This window comes from Bufo gargarizans, chromosome 5, assembly GCF_014858855.1.
Source record: "Bufo gargarizans isolate SCDJY-AF-19 chromosome 5, ASM1485885v1, whole genome shotgun sequence".
Taxonomy (NCBI): Eukaryota; Metazoa; Chordata; class Amphibia; order Anura; family Bufonidae; genus Bufo; species Bufo gargarizans.
In genome coordinates this window covers 204,502,732-204,516,069 of record NC_058084.1, presented here as the reverse complement: position 1 = coordinate 204,516,069, position 13,338 = coordinate 204,502,732, and the positions used below count along the sequence as shown (strand labels likewise).

Here is a 13,338-nt window from a genome sequence, read left to right as displayed (position 1 = left end):
GCTCAGGTGATCCGATGACGTCATTATCATCGTGCCGCCTGAGCGGTGGGATTTTGGGGAGGACTGTTACTTTGGGGGGCACCCTGGCACAGCATCAGCTTAGCACAAATATTTTTGGAGGACATTAATCTTTATACTATTAGTGTCTGGGCGCAGATTTTTTTTTAGAGCACTGTGTGGCAATAATTGTTGAAGAGGGCACTATCTGTGTGGTAGCAGTATTTCCAGGGGGACTTTTTCTGCAGTATAGTATTGGCGGCACAGCAGGCACAGTATTGGGGGCACTATCTGTGTGGTAGTAGTATTTCCAGGGGGACTTTTTCTGCAGTATAGTATTGGCGGCACAGCAGGCACAGTATTGGGGGCACTATCTGTGTGGTAGTAGTATTTCCAGGGGGACTGTTTCTGCAGTATAGTATTGGCGGCACAGCAGGCACAGAATTGGGGGCACTATCTGTGTGGTAGTAGTATTTCCAGGGGGACTGTTTCTGCAGTATAGTATTGGCGGCACAGCAGGCACAGAATTGGGGGCACTATCTGTGTGGTAGTAGTATTTCCAGGGGGACTTTTTCTGCAGTATAGTATTGGGGGCACAGCGGGCACAGTATTGGGGGCACTATCTGTGTGGTAGTGGTATTTCCAGGGGGACTGTTTCTGCAGTATAGTATTGGGGGTGGCAGGAAAGGGTGTTCAGAAGATGTGAAGATGATGGAAATGTGGGAAACTAATGTCTGTTTGCCAATCTCTTCAGAGACGGGAGATGGCTGAAAAATCATCATGGCGGTCTGGTCTGAATGGAGAAGATGAGGAAAGAGAACGTCTACAACAAAGGTGACATCACTGGGTGTAAGAGGTATGGGTCGCTATGTAGGAGAGGAGATGCTCCGGCTCTTCCCCCTGCCATTTGTAGAAGGAGGATTCAGAGCTGGGTGAGAACGGCCAAAGAGGGGCAGCAGGCTACGGGCGGGTGGCAGATGGTGGGGGGAACCACAAGCCCTGAGCAGGATCTGGGGAGGGAGGAGAGCGCAGGAGCTTCCTGGCTGTATGTAGCCTGCCGTTTATTGTGTAATGTGAAGCAGGCAGTGCAGCCAGGACAGGTCCTCCCCTCTCCGTATGATGTGTAGAGACAGGCCTCAACAATAACATTTCAGCTGTACAGTGTTTGTTGGGAGTGGCCTATTATATGTAGGAGGGTATTTTAATAATGAGCGGGGGTAAAAATGGGCCACTTGACTGGATTTGCCCCCCAGGACTAAGGCTGCCAGCCCTCCCCTGGTTCCAACACCCAGGATCCCAACCCATCAGCTATTTGAGAAGGCACTCCTGCGAGTTACGGCCTTCTCAAGGCTTTCCCTAGGCCAGTGATGTCACGTCCATTGGTGACATGGCCTACGCACAACTCAGCCCCATTAAGTAAATGTGTCTCAGCTGCGATGTCAGATACAATGTGATATCAGATACAAAGTACAGTGCTGTGCTTGGTAAGCTGAGAAAAGGCTGCCGCACTTACAGGAGTGCTGGGTTTTCTCAAACAGCGGATCGGAGTGGGTCCCAGGTGTCTAAAGAGTGAAGATGGAGTCTCTGATCATTTGGACTTCATTGTGTCTGATAAAACTATCCTGACCTGAAGACTTGTCTGAAATATTTGTGCAAGACCTCGTTCATTTTACCTGATAGAACGATTAAAGATTTATCTGAAATGTTTCTGCAAGATATTGGCCCATTAATTTGACAGAATCATTATGACTTGTAAATGAACAAAGATGCTTTTTTTGGAAATGTTTGTGAAAGAGGTGGGATTCTGATTTACTGCGGATCTGGGAACCGGCCACTCCAAGGTCTGGATGATAATAGATAAACAAGATATACACAGTGACCCTTGTAGAGCGCATATGCTGGCTCCATTCCACTAGGGGATGAAGTGACCAGCCTGTTTTGGGCCTTACTGACCAAGAGTTTTTCTTCCTTTTTTCATCGTCTTGTTCCAAGAGCTATAACTTTTTTATTTTTCCATCTATATAGCTTTATGAGGGCTTGTTTTTTGCAGGACAAGTTGTATTTTAATTGCGCCATTTTGGGGTACACATAACATTCTGATTAACTTTTATTAACTCTTTCTGGGAGGGAGATGGGTAAATACTGCCACTGCGTTTTTACGTTATAAATTTTACGGCGTTCATTTTTCGGTATAAATAACATAATATCTTTATTCTCTGGGTCAGTACGATTACAGTGATAACAAATACATATAGTTCTTTTTAGGTTTTACTACTTTTTTGCAATAAAATCCCTCTTTTTTTTAAAGAAAAAAAATGGTTTTTACATTGCTGCTTCTCAAGACCCATAACTTTTTGATTTTTCCTTCTATGGTGTTGCGTGAGGGATTGATTTTTGCGGGACGACATGTATTTTTCATTGGTATCATTTTAGAGTAAATAGCGCTTTTTGATCACTTGTTATTATGTTTTTTCGGTGGCAACTAAGAATAAATGAGCAATTCTGTCTTTTATTTTTTTAATTTACGGCATTCACCGTAGGGGATAATTTATGTGATATTTATGTAGTCTGGGTCGTTACAGACGCGGCAATACCAAATATACGGGGGAGATTTTTTTCAATAGAAAAAAAGTGTAATTTTTTTATGGGATTTTTTTTTATTTAGTAAATGTGTTTTTTTAGTTTTTTTATAACAAACAGTATTTTGATTGCTTTTATATCCCTATAATGCATTGCATTTTAATAGCAATTCTATTTTAACATTGACCAGCAGGTTGCGCCAGAGAAGCTCAGCCTGCTGGAAATTACTACAACCAGGATCAGGGCCTACATCAGAAGCCAGGTAGGCTTTGCACATATCGGCACCACGCAATCGCACTTGCGGGGCGCCGATGAGAGACAGAGGGAGTCCGCTCCCTCTGTCACTGCTTTATATGCGGCGGGCGCCATTGGCCGTGGCATGTAATGTGTTAAAGAGCCGGATCTGCATTCCTGCCGGTCCAGGCTGTTAGAGAAGGGCCGCTCCCAGCTCCAGCGCTTAGACTGGGCCGCCGTAAAAAAAAAAACGGCGGCCTAGCCTAAGGCCCCTTAGTGACCTCCATAAAAACACATATCGGTGGTCACTAAGGGGTTAAACAGTTCAGCTAGTGGTTGACTCTCATGTACGAAAAGACACACTGAGTAGGAAACCAATGTTTTTCCCAATCGAGACTGACTGCTTTAGTTGAAAAGACTTCCCAGATGCTGTGTCGCTGTCAGATGGTGTTAAATCAATCGGTGATTTAAGTTTTCTATACCTTAATAAATATATATATATATATATATATATATATATATATATCTCATCTATCTTGCACATGTGTGTAGTGTCTCTTTAAAGAGCATCAAACCTGAAGTCATATCAGGAAAGGGATAGGTCTCAGAAAACCCCTTTAAAGCTGCAAATAAAGAGGTGGGTGTAGAAGAATGGAGCTTGGTGTACATTTACTTTTGGTTGGCTGTGGTGTAACAAGTTTTTCAGCCAGGCACCATGTTATAACCTGGGCATTCATATTGTACAGATGGGAATGTACTTCTTGGAGAACCATATAATCTGATGTGATATCTTTAGTAACCAACTCTGAATATCCACCACATATACAAGTGATCATATAAACAAACATTTATTTTACTCTTTTAGACAAAGTAGTAAAAATATTCGTCAAAGAAATAGTTTACATGCTTAATCTAAACTCAGTGGGGTAAACTAGTGTAACACAGCAACCAATCAGATTCCACCTTTCATTTTTCAGAACTCCTTTGGAAAATGAAAGGTGGAATCTGATTGGTTGCTATAGGCTGCTAAGCCAGTTTTCCTTTACATCAGTTTTGATAAATCTCCACTAATATATTTCAGTATACGATACAGTAAATTGATGAAGCGGCACCAGCATGGAAGTGCACAGCATACCTTTAACTCCTCCAAATGGGCCATGAGTCATGTTGCAGGCTGTTCGTTGAAGATTATGTTCATACATCAATTTAATCTGATATTGGTTCCCATGCTCCACATTTCCCAAGGTACCTGCATGAAAAATCCGGTTACACTGACATTTTGAGTCATATTAATTTTACTGACAAGCAAACGACCATAACATGTACATATATTATAAACTGAATGAGGATGAAGCCACATTTTACAGCCAACACAGCAGCATGCTCAGAGATCTTTTAATCAGATGCAGGGGCGTTGCTAGGCTAAAACATTCAGGGCCTGGGCCCCTGATGTTTTGTCGGAGATTCTAAACGTCCTGTCTGCCAGCTAGTTTCTTCTCTTGGGGTACATCAGGGGGTCTTCAAATGTCACATGGCAGCTTAAAATTATCCCAGTGAAATCTGCCTCCCAAAAACCATATGGCGTTCGTTTCCTTCTGCGCCCTACCATGTGCCCGTACAGCAGTTTACGACCACATATGGGGTGTTTCTGTTAACTATAGAATCAGGGTAATAAATACTGAGTTTTGTTTGGCTGTTAACCCTTGCTTTGTTAGCAGATTAAACAGGAAAATCTGTCAAAAAAGTGAAATTCTGAAATTTCATCAACCTCCTCCTTTAATTCTTGAGGAACACCTAAATGGTTACCAAAGTGTGCAAAATGAGTTTTGAATCCCGTGTTTGCAAAATGGGGTAACTTTTTTTTGGAGTTTCTACTATAGTGGTCTTTAAATGTGACATGGCAACTTAAAATTATCCCAATGAAATCTGCCTTCTAAAAACCATATGGCAGTCCTTTCCTTCTGTGCCCTGCCTTGTGCCCTTACAGCAATTTACCACCACATATGGGGTGTTTTTGTAAACTACAGGATCAGGGTAATAAATATTGGTTTTGTTTGGCTGTTAAACCTTGCTTTGTTACTGGAAAAAATTGATTAAAATTGAAAAATCTGCCAAAAAAGTGAAATTCAGAAATTTCATCTACATTTTCCTTTAATTCTTGTGGAACACCTAAAGGGTTAACAAAGTTTGTAAAATCAGTTTTGAATACCTTGAGGGGTGTAGTTTCTAAAATGGGGCCATTTATGGGTGGTTTCTATTATGTAAGCCCCACTAAGTGACTTCAGGCCTGAACTGGTCCTTGAAAATTAGGTTTTGGAAATTTTCAATTTTTTTTTTAAGATTTGCTTCTAAACTTCTAATCCTTCTAACGTCCCAAAAAAAGAAAGTATAATTTACAAAATGATCCAAACATGAAGTAGACATATGGGAATTGTAAAGTAATAACTATTTTAGGAGGTATCACTATCTGTTTTAAAAGCAGAGAAATTGAAATTAGAAAATTGCTAATTTTTTAAAATTTTGGGTAAATATAGGAAATATTTTGACTCAAATTTACCCATGTCATGAAGTAAAATCACTAAAATAAAGTGGCCTAAATGGGAGGAAATGCTCACACACCATAGGTAGTCTAGTGGTAGGACCCATGCCACACTGAGATACCTTGACGGTGGTGCAAAAGGGCTCCGATGTGTTCCTGACAGGAATACATTGGCTAAAGTCTCAGTTTTTAACATCAGTTTGAGAGATTAGCCAGTGTTGTCAGTTGCATATCATTGTGGTGCACCTTGTCCAGCGATTTATGATTATTGTCATGAAGTACAATATGTGACGAGAAAACAATCTCAGAATGGCTTGGATAAGTACAAGGGATTTAAAGAGGACCTTTCACTAGAATAAAACATCTAAACTAACTATACAGACATGGAGAGCGGCGCCCAGGGATCTCCCTGCACTTACTGTTATACCTGCGCGCCGCTCCGGTCTCCCGGTATAGCCTCCGGTATCTTCATAGTGAGGCTCCACCCAGGGGAACCTGCCGGCGTCTCATTCTCCCATGCTGTAGTGCTGGCCAATCGCAGCGCTCAGCTCATAGCCTGAGAGAAAAAAAGCCTCTCAGGCTATGAGCTGAGCGCTGCGATTGGCCAGCGCTACAGCATGGGAGAATGAGATGCCGGCAGGTTCCCATGGGTGGAGCCTAACTATGAAGCCTATACCCGGAGAACGGAGCGGCGCCCAGGTATAACAGTAAGTGCAGGGAGATCCCTGGGTGCCGCTCTACACGTCTGTATAGTTAGTTTAGATTTTTTATTATAGTGAAAGGTCCTCTTTAAGTGACAAATGATTTGCAAAAAAAAGTGAAAAATTTCAGGGTCCTGAAGGTGTTAACTGGGACTGTACGTTAGGGCTGAAGGGAAAGATGTTATTTACTTGGGACTGTGTGTTGGAGGTGGCTGGCGAGGGGGTCATGTTATTTACATGGGACTGTATGATGGTGGCTGTAGGATGGAGTGATGTTATTTACATGGGACTGTATGTTGTAAGGGGCTGGTGGAGGGAGTGATGTTACTTACATGGGACTGTATTAGTGGCGGTTGTGGAAGGAAGTGTTATTACATGGGACTGAATGTTGGAGGGGGCTGGGGCAGGGTGATGTTATTTACATGGGACTGTATGTTGGAGGTGGCTGTGGGAGGGATTGATGTTATTTACATGGGACTGTATGTGGAAGGGGGCTAGGGGAGGCAGTGATGTTATATACATGGGACTGTATGTTGATGGCGGCTGTGGGAGTGATGTTATTTACATGGACTGAATATTACAGGGGTCTGAGGGAGGGAGGGATGTTATTTACATGGGACTGAATGTTGAGGGGGCAATGTTATTTACATGGGACTGTATGCTGAAGGTGGCTGGTGAGGGGAAGTTATTTACATGGGACTTAATGTTGAGGGGGTGATGTTTACATGAGATTGCAGGTTGGAGGCGGCTGGGGAGGGGGGTGATATTATTTACTTGGGACTGTATGTTGAAGGCGGCTGAGGAGGTGATGTTATTTACATGGGACTTTATTTTGGAGGGGGCTGTAGATAGAGAGGGATGTTATTTATATGGGACTGTATATTGGAGGGGGCTGGAAAGATGGTGTGATGTTATTTACATTGGACTCCATGGCGGGGGGAGGGAAATAGTGTTATTTACATGGGACTGTATGTTGGAGGGGCTGAAGTGAGGGAATTGATGTTATTTACATGGGCCTGTATTTTAAAGGGGACAGGAGAGATGGTGTGATGTTATTTACATGGGACTTTATGGCAGATGGAGGGAAATAGTGTTATTCACATAGGACTGCATGTTGAAGGGGCTGAAGGGAGGGGAGTGATGTTATTTACATGGGACTGTATGGTGGAGGGACGAATATAACTACAGGGGGCACTGAAATCCAGGGGACATTATATGCATTCTTATTACTACTGGGGGCTCTATAGGAGGGACTTATAGATCTGCCTTATTTCTACTAAGAGCACTATGGGGGTCTTATTACTATTGAGGGGTCTGTAGAGAGCTTCATTATCACTGGGGGAATAAGAGGATGGCCTTATTACTACTGGGGACTCTGTGAGGGTATTATTAACACTGGAGGGGTCTTCTACTAATGGGGGCACTCTTAGGGGGCGTTATCACGGTTGGGGACACTGTAGGGGGCAGTATTACTAATGAGGGCATTCTAGAAGGAAATTACTATTGGTGGGACTTTGAGGAGCACTCTTACTATGGGGGGTCAAGCAGTTTTGCTCAGGATAGTATTTGGGGGTATCGGGGAGCACAGTGAGCAGTAGGATAACAATGTGATGATAGATATGTGAGGAAGCTAAGATGTCTATGTGTCACACACTGCAGAGACGAGGCACGGCTGAAAGAAGTTGTACAGACCAAATGGAGAAGATGACAGAGAAGATCTACATCGGAGGAGACGTCACCTGGGAGGCACTGGATGTGACAGGTATGTGCTGCTGTATAGCAAGTACAGCAAAATGCAGTGTGTGGGGGGTGGGGGCTCAGCGACTTAAAGAACTGGGCCATATTCATTGGGAACCGGATCTTTTGAGACCTTAGCAACGCCCCTGATCAGATGGCTGCAAAAGCCCATCTTATGGATCCAGCTTAAATCAGCACAATGGGGGAGATTTACCAAAACTGGTGCAAAGGAAAACTGGTATAGGGTACTTTCACACTCGCGCTTTGGGTGGATCCGTCATGGATCTGCAAAAACTGCTATGTTACAATAATACAACCGAATGCATCTGTCATGAATGGATCCGATTGTATTATCTGTAACGTAGCCAAGACGGATCCGCCTTGAACACCATTGAAAGTCAATGGAGGACGGATCCGTTTTCTATTGTGCCACATTGTGTCAGAGAAAACTGATCCATCCCTATTGACTTACATTGTGTGTCAAGACAGATCCGTTTGGCTCAGTTTAGTCAGACGGACACCAAAACGCGGCAAGCAGCGTTTTGGTGTCCACCTCCAGAGCGGAATGGAGACTGATCGAAGGCAAACTGATGCATTCTGAGCGGATCCTTTTTCCATTCAGAATGCATTAGGGCAAAACTGATCCATTTTGGACCACTTGTGAGAGCCCTGAACGGATCTCACAAACGGAAAGCCAAACCAGTGTAAAAGTAGCCTTACTTGCCCAAGGCAACCAATCAGATTCTACCCTTCATTTTTCATAGCTCCTTTGGAAAATAAAAGGTGGAATCTGATTGGTTAATATGGGCAACTTAGCCAGTTTTCCTTTTTATCAGTTTGATGAATCTCCCCCAATATCTCTACTAATTACTAATCCAATGTTATGTTTTTGCTTGGTTTTTACCCCTTAAGTTCAATTTTTACAGCATTCCCTATGTAGACCTGTTACTTTCATTTTCCGGGTCAGTACGATTATAGTGAAATTATACAATCACATTTTTACATTTTATGTGAGTTTTAATACTTGAAAATAAAATAAAAACGTTGAAATATTTTTTTCTTCTTCTTGCATCTCCCTAATAAACTGATAAACTTTTTATATTTATATCTAAGGAGCTGTGTGAGGGCTCTTTTTTTGCAGGAAAATCTGAAGTTTTTACTGATACTATTTTGGGGATGACTTTTTGATCACTTTTTTTGGGAGGTGCAGTGACCAAAAACTGTGATTTTTTTCCCATCACACTGTTCAATGTACAGGATAAATAAATTTATATTTTAATAGTATGGGTATTTTGCGATGTGGCGATGCTAACAACCTTAATTTTTTTATTGTTTTTTATTTATTTAAATGGTTATATAATTTTTTTAAACTTTTCACTTTTTTACACTTATTTTAAGTTCCCCTAGGACAGTGATGGCTAACCTCCGGCACGCCAGCTGTGGTAAAACTTTGACTCCCAGCATGCTCTATTTATTTCTATGGAGTTCTGAGAACAGCCAAGAGTCTTGGGGAGTCCACAGCTGGAGTGCCGGAGTTTAGCCATCACTGTCCTAGGGGATATGCAATCGTCTGATCCTTTCTCCCATAGACTGCAATGATTCACTATGTTCCTACCGACCCCTGCCACAGGCAGGGCCTGATAGGAACCTCACTATGGCAGGCCTTGAAGACTTCAGAAGAATAGCCACATCCAGGCCACAGCCCCCAATCCCCCCCAAAAAAAAATCTCATTAACTCCATAACAATCAGGTCTGTGTTAGCCTTAAATAGTCGGTCCACTTTTTGATGACGTATCCTCAGAAAAAGCCATCAGCATGTGACTGCCCGAGGTCTGACACCGTGCACCCTAGCCAAACAGTTGCTTCAAAGTAGCTCCATGAGCCATAACTTTTAAAATTTTGCTTGTTAAGCTGTGTGAGAGTTGTGGATTTTTTTTTTGCGGGATAAGTTGTATTTTTCAATGGCATCATTTTGGAGTAACTGATTGATTATCTTTTATTAAGTCTTTCTGGGAGAATGATAAAAAAAATACAATTCTGCACTTGTTTTTTGCTATATAAATTTTGGACTGTTTACTCTGACGCATTACCAACATGTTAGCTTTATTCTGAGAATCAGTACAATTACAGCGATACCCAATTATGCCTAGGGTTTCTTTATATTTTATTCATTTGGCTTAAAAAAAAAATATTAAAAATAAACATTAGTTAAAGCTGTCATCAAAACATTTTAAACTGGAAAAAAAAATTCTCGTGTTTTAATATTTTTTACATTTATTATCTAAGGGGTTAAAAGCCCGGGTCAGAGTTATCTCTGAACCTGGAGATTGCATTGTTTGTCTGATGATCGAATATTTCATACAGCAAATTCTAGCTTGTCAGAAGCACATAGTCCTGTGTAAACTGGTCAACTTTTTTTTTTTTATTCATGCACATGGCCATATATAACTGCCCAGCACATGCTCCAGGTCTACGGGACCATATTGTAACTCCTTATGCCTCCCATTTTTTTACATCCTGACTTCTGGAGGATTATGCGTATGGACAATCCTAGCAGTAGTCTTGCTGACAGTTTCCCTGAGGATTCAGGCTTCTCCTCCCCTATGGCACAACGCTGACACTTACACTTGAGTTTAATAAAATTAGAAGCAAGGATTAGCTTTTTTTTCCACAGACCCAGCCCCACTTTTGCCTATGGACTGAACCTTGTATTCCATTGTAAGATATGGTCATTAAAATATTTAGAACCCAACATTTTATATGTACTGAGTAAATCAGAATGTAGAGTCATTGATATAACAAAAGGAAAAAAGGTTTCTAATTCATGTTCTTTGGGTCAACTGTTGTGGTGAAGTCTTCTGTATGGCTGATCAGGACTAGGGATGAGCGAAGTTATTGCTTAGCGTAATAACTTCATAAATTAATTTGTACTGTACAAAACCTTTCCGGAAATCGCCTGTTCGTTGGTGGAGGAGACCGCTGCATTTACATACAGTGATCTCCTCCGAAGTATGGGGAGGAGCAATCGCTATTGCCATCGCTTGTCCCACACACACTCGTTGTTTGCCGGCAGCAGATGCCATTTACACAGTACGATCTGCTGCCAGTAAACGATAGTTTTTGTGCCCGCACAAATGATCTGGTACCCGATGAACGAGTGAAAGGCAGCCCATTTATACCACCAGATAATCACTAATGAGCCTTCCTATGAACACCCGTTAGTGATTATCTTTGGGATTCGCGGCCCGTTGAAGGGCCCTTAACAAGCAAATTGTGGGAAAATATGGCAACTTCATTCTCCTGTCGCATATTGGGAGGGAACGCACACAAAGATCAAAAAAAGTATTTGAAGCAGGCAATATTTGCCGATAGGAGGGGGGATTAAGTTCTAGTTCCAAAAATGGGTATAAAGCATGGAGGATTTGGTCCTGGGAGTCATTCTTGGGAAGAAGGTGGCCTATGAGCTAAGACAGGGGTGTCAAACTCAAATTCATCGGGGGCCGCATCAGCAGTTTGGTCACCGTCAAAGGGCCGGTTGTATCGGACTTATATGGGGGATCTGTGGGTGACACTTATGGGGGATCTGTGGGTGACACTTATGGGGGATCTGTGGGTGACACTTATGGGGGATCTGTGGGTGACACTTATGGGGGATCTGTGGGTGACACTTATGGGGGATCTGTGGGTGACACTTATGGGGGATCTGTGGGTGACACTTATGGGGGATCTGTGGGTGACACTTATGGGGGATCTGTGGGTGACACTTATGGGGGATCTGTGGGTGACACTTATGGGGGATCTGTGGGTGACACTTATGGGGGATCTGTGGTGACACTTATGGGGGATCTGTGGTGACACTTATGGGGGATCTGTGGGTGACACTTATGGGGGATCTGTGGGTGACACTTATGGGGGATCTGTGGGTGACACTTATGGGGGATCTGTGGGTGACACTTATGGGGGATCTGTGGGTGACACTTATGGGGGATCTGTGGGTGACACTTATGGGGGATCTGTGGGTGACACTTATGGGGGATCTGTGGGTGACACTTATGGGGGATCTGTGGGTGACACTTATGGGGGATCTGTGGTGACACTTATGGGGGATCTGTGGGTACTTACAACTACAAGCGCTCGCCGCTCGGTAGGCAGGAGGGAGGAGGCAGGCCGGGAGGACAGGCGCTGGCAGCGTGAGTCATACGTCATGCGCCCACGCCGCCTGCTTCATTCATAAAGTGGGCGGCGCAGGCGCGTGACGTATGACTCACACTGCCAGCGCCCAGCCTGCCTCCTCCCTCCTCTCAGTCTCGGCGAGCGCTTATAGTTTTATTATCACTTCCTGCAGGGGCCGCCTGCAGGAAGTGATAATAAAAGGTGAAGGCTGGCGGCCGGCGGCGGCCACATGACAAGGTCTGGCGGGCCGGATTCAGCCCGCGGGCCTTGTGTTTGACACCCGTGAGCTAAGAGGAAACCTGATTCTGGGTAGCTGGATGAATTGTTAGTATGTTTTGTTATTAGATTGTTTAATATTGATGGTTGGTCGTGTTTTTACGTTTTATTCTCCAGAATTGTTGATTTGTCGTGTTTTTATACTTTGACAGGATTCTTTGGTACAGGTATCAGTAAAATTGTATTGCTTATAGTTATTGAGGTTAACTGTGTCTCTATTCCTGATAGAGAGGGAAAGCTGTCAATCACTGATAAGACCACCTCCTTGACTTCAAAGCCCCAAAAGAGCAGGAATTTAACCCTTACCGGAGGTTTTTTCATTTTTGAGTTTTCATTTTGATTCCCTATCTTCTTTGGGCCATAACTTTTTTATATTTCCATTCACATAGCTGTATGAGGGCTTATTTCTTGCGGGACAAGTTGTACTTTCTAATGCCACCATTTATTGTGGCATAAAATGTAGTGGGAAACAGTAAACAAATTCCAAATGGGGTGGAATTGGAAAAAAAAAAAAACTTGATTCCTCCAATGTTTTACGCGTTCCATTTGTGGCAAAACTCACCTGTGCCCTTCATTCTCTGGGTCAGTACGATTACAACCCCATACGTATAGGCTTTTTATGTCTAAATAGTGTAAAAATAAATTTAAAACTTTAAAAAATAAAAAGTTTTTTACATCACATTCTGACCCCCATAACTTTTTTATAGTTATATCTACTGAGCTGTGTGGGCTCTCATTGATACCATTTTAGAGGGTGTGTGACTTTTTGATCAGATTTAATAAAAAATTTGGGAGGTAAGAGAAGCAATGGAAAAATAGCAAATTGGCCTTTTTGACCCTTTTTTACGTTACGCAATTCGCCATATTGGAAAATGTTTATATCTTAATAGTACGGGCTTTTTTGGTCGCATTGATACCCATAATTAGAGAAATGACCGAATTGAAGGTGACGAAGTGGAATTCGATCCGATTTCCTCGCGCTTCGTGGTAACGAATCGCAATTTTTCTAAAATGGCGGCTACACATGTGAGAACTGAGGATATGGGGCAAGGAACTCTGGGAAGGCGGTGTTACGAAGCCGCTGAGTACCCTTCTTACAGC

At 42.8% G+C, this 13,338-nt stretch overlaps 1 protein-coding gene across 1 annotated transcript in view; it reads right to left on the bottom strand.

Annotated features, from left to right (window-relative positions):
• BBS9 (Bardet-Biedl syndrome 9) overlaps window positions 1-13,338 on the bottom strand; it is a 394,796-nt gene that overhangs the window by 366,623 nt on the left and 14,835 nt on the right. The window contains 1 exon segment of the mRNA XM_044293961.1: window positions 3,947-4,060. Within this exon segment, the coding sequence (XP_044149896.1) occupies window positions 3,947-4,060 (114 nt within the window).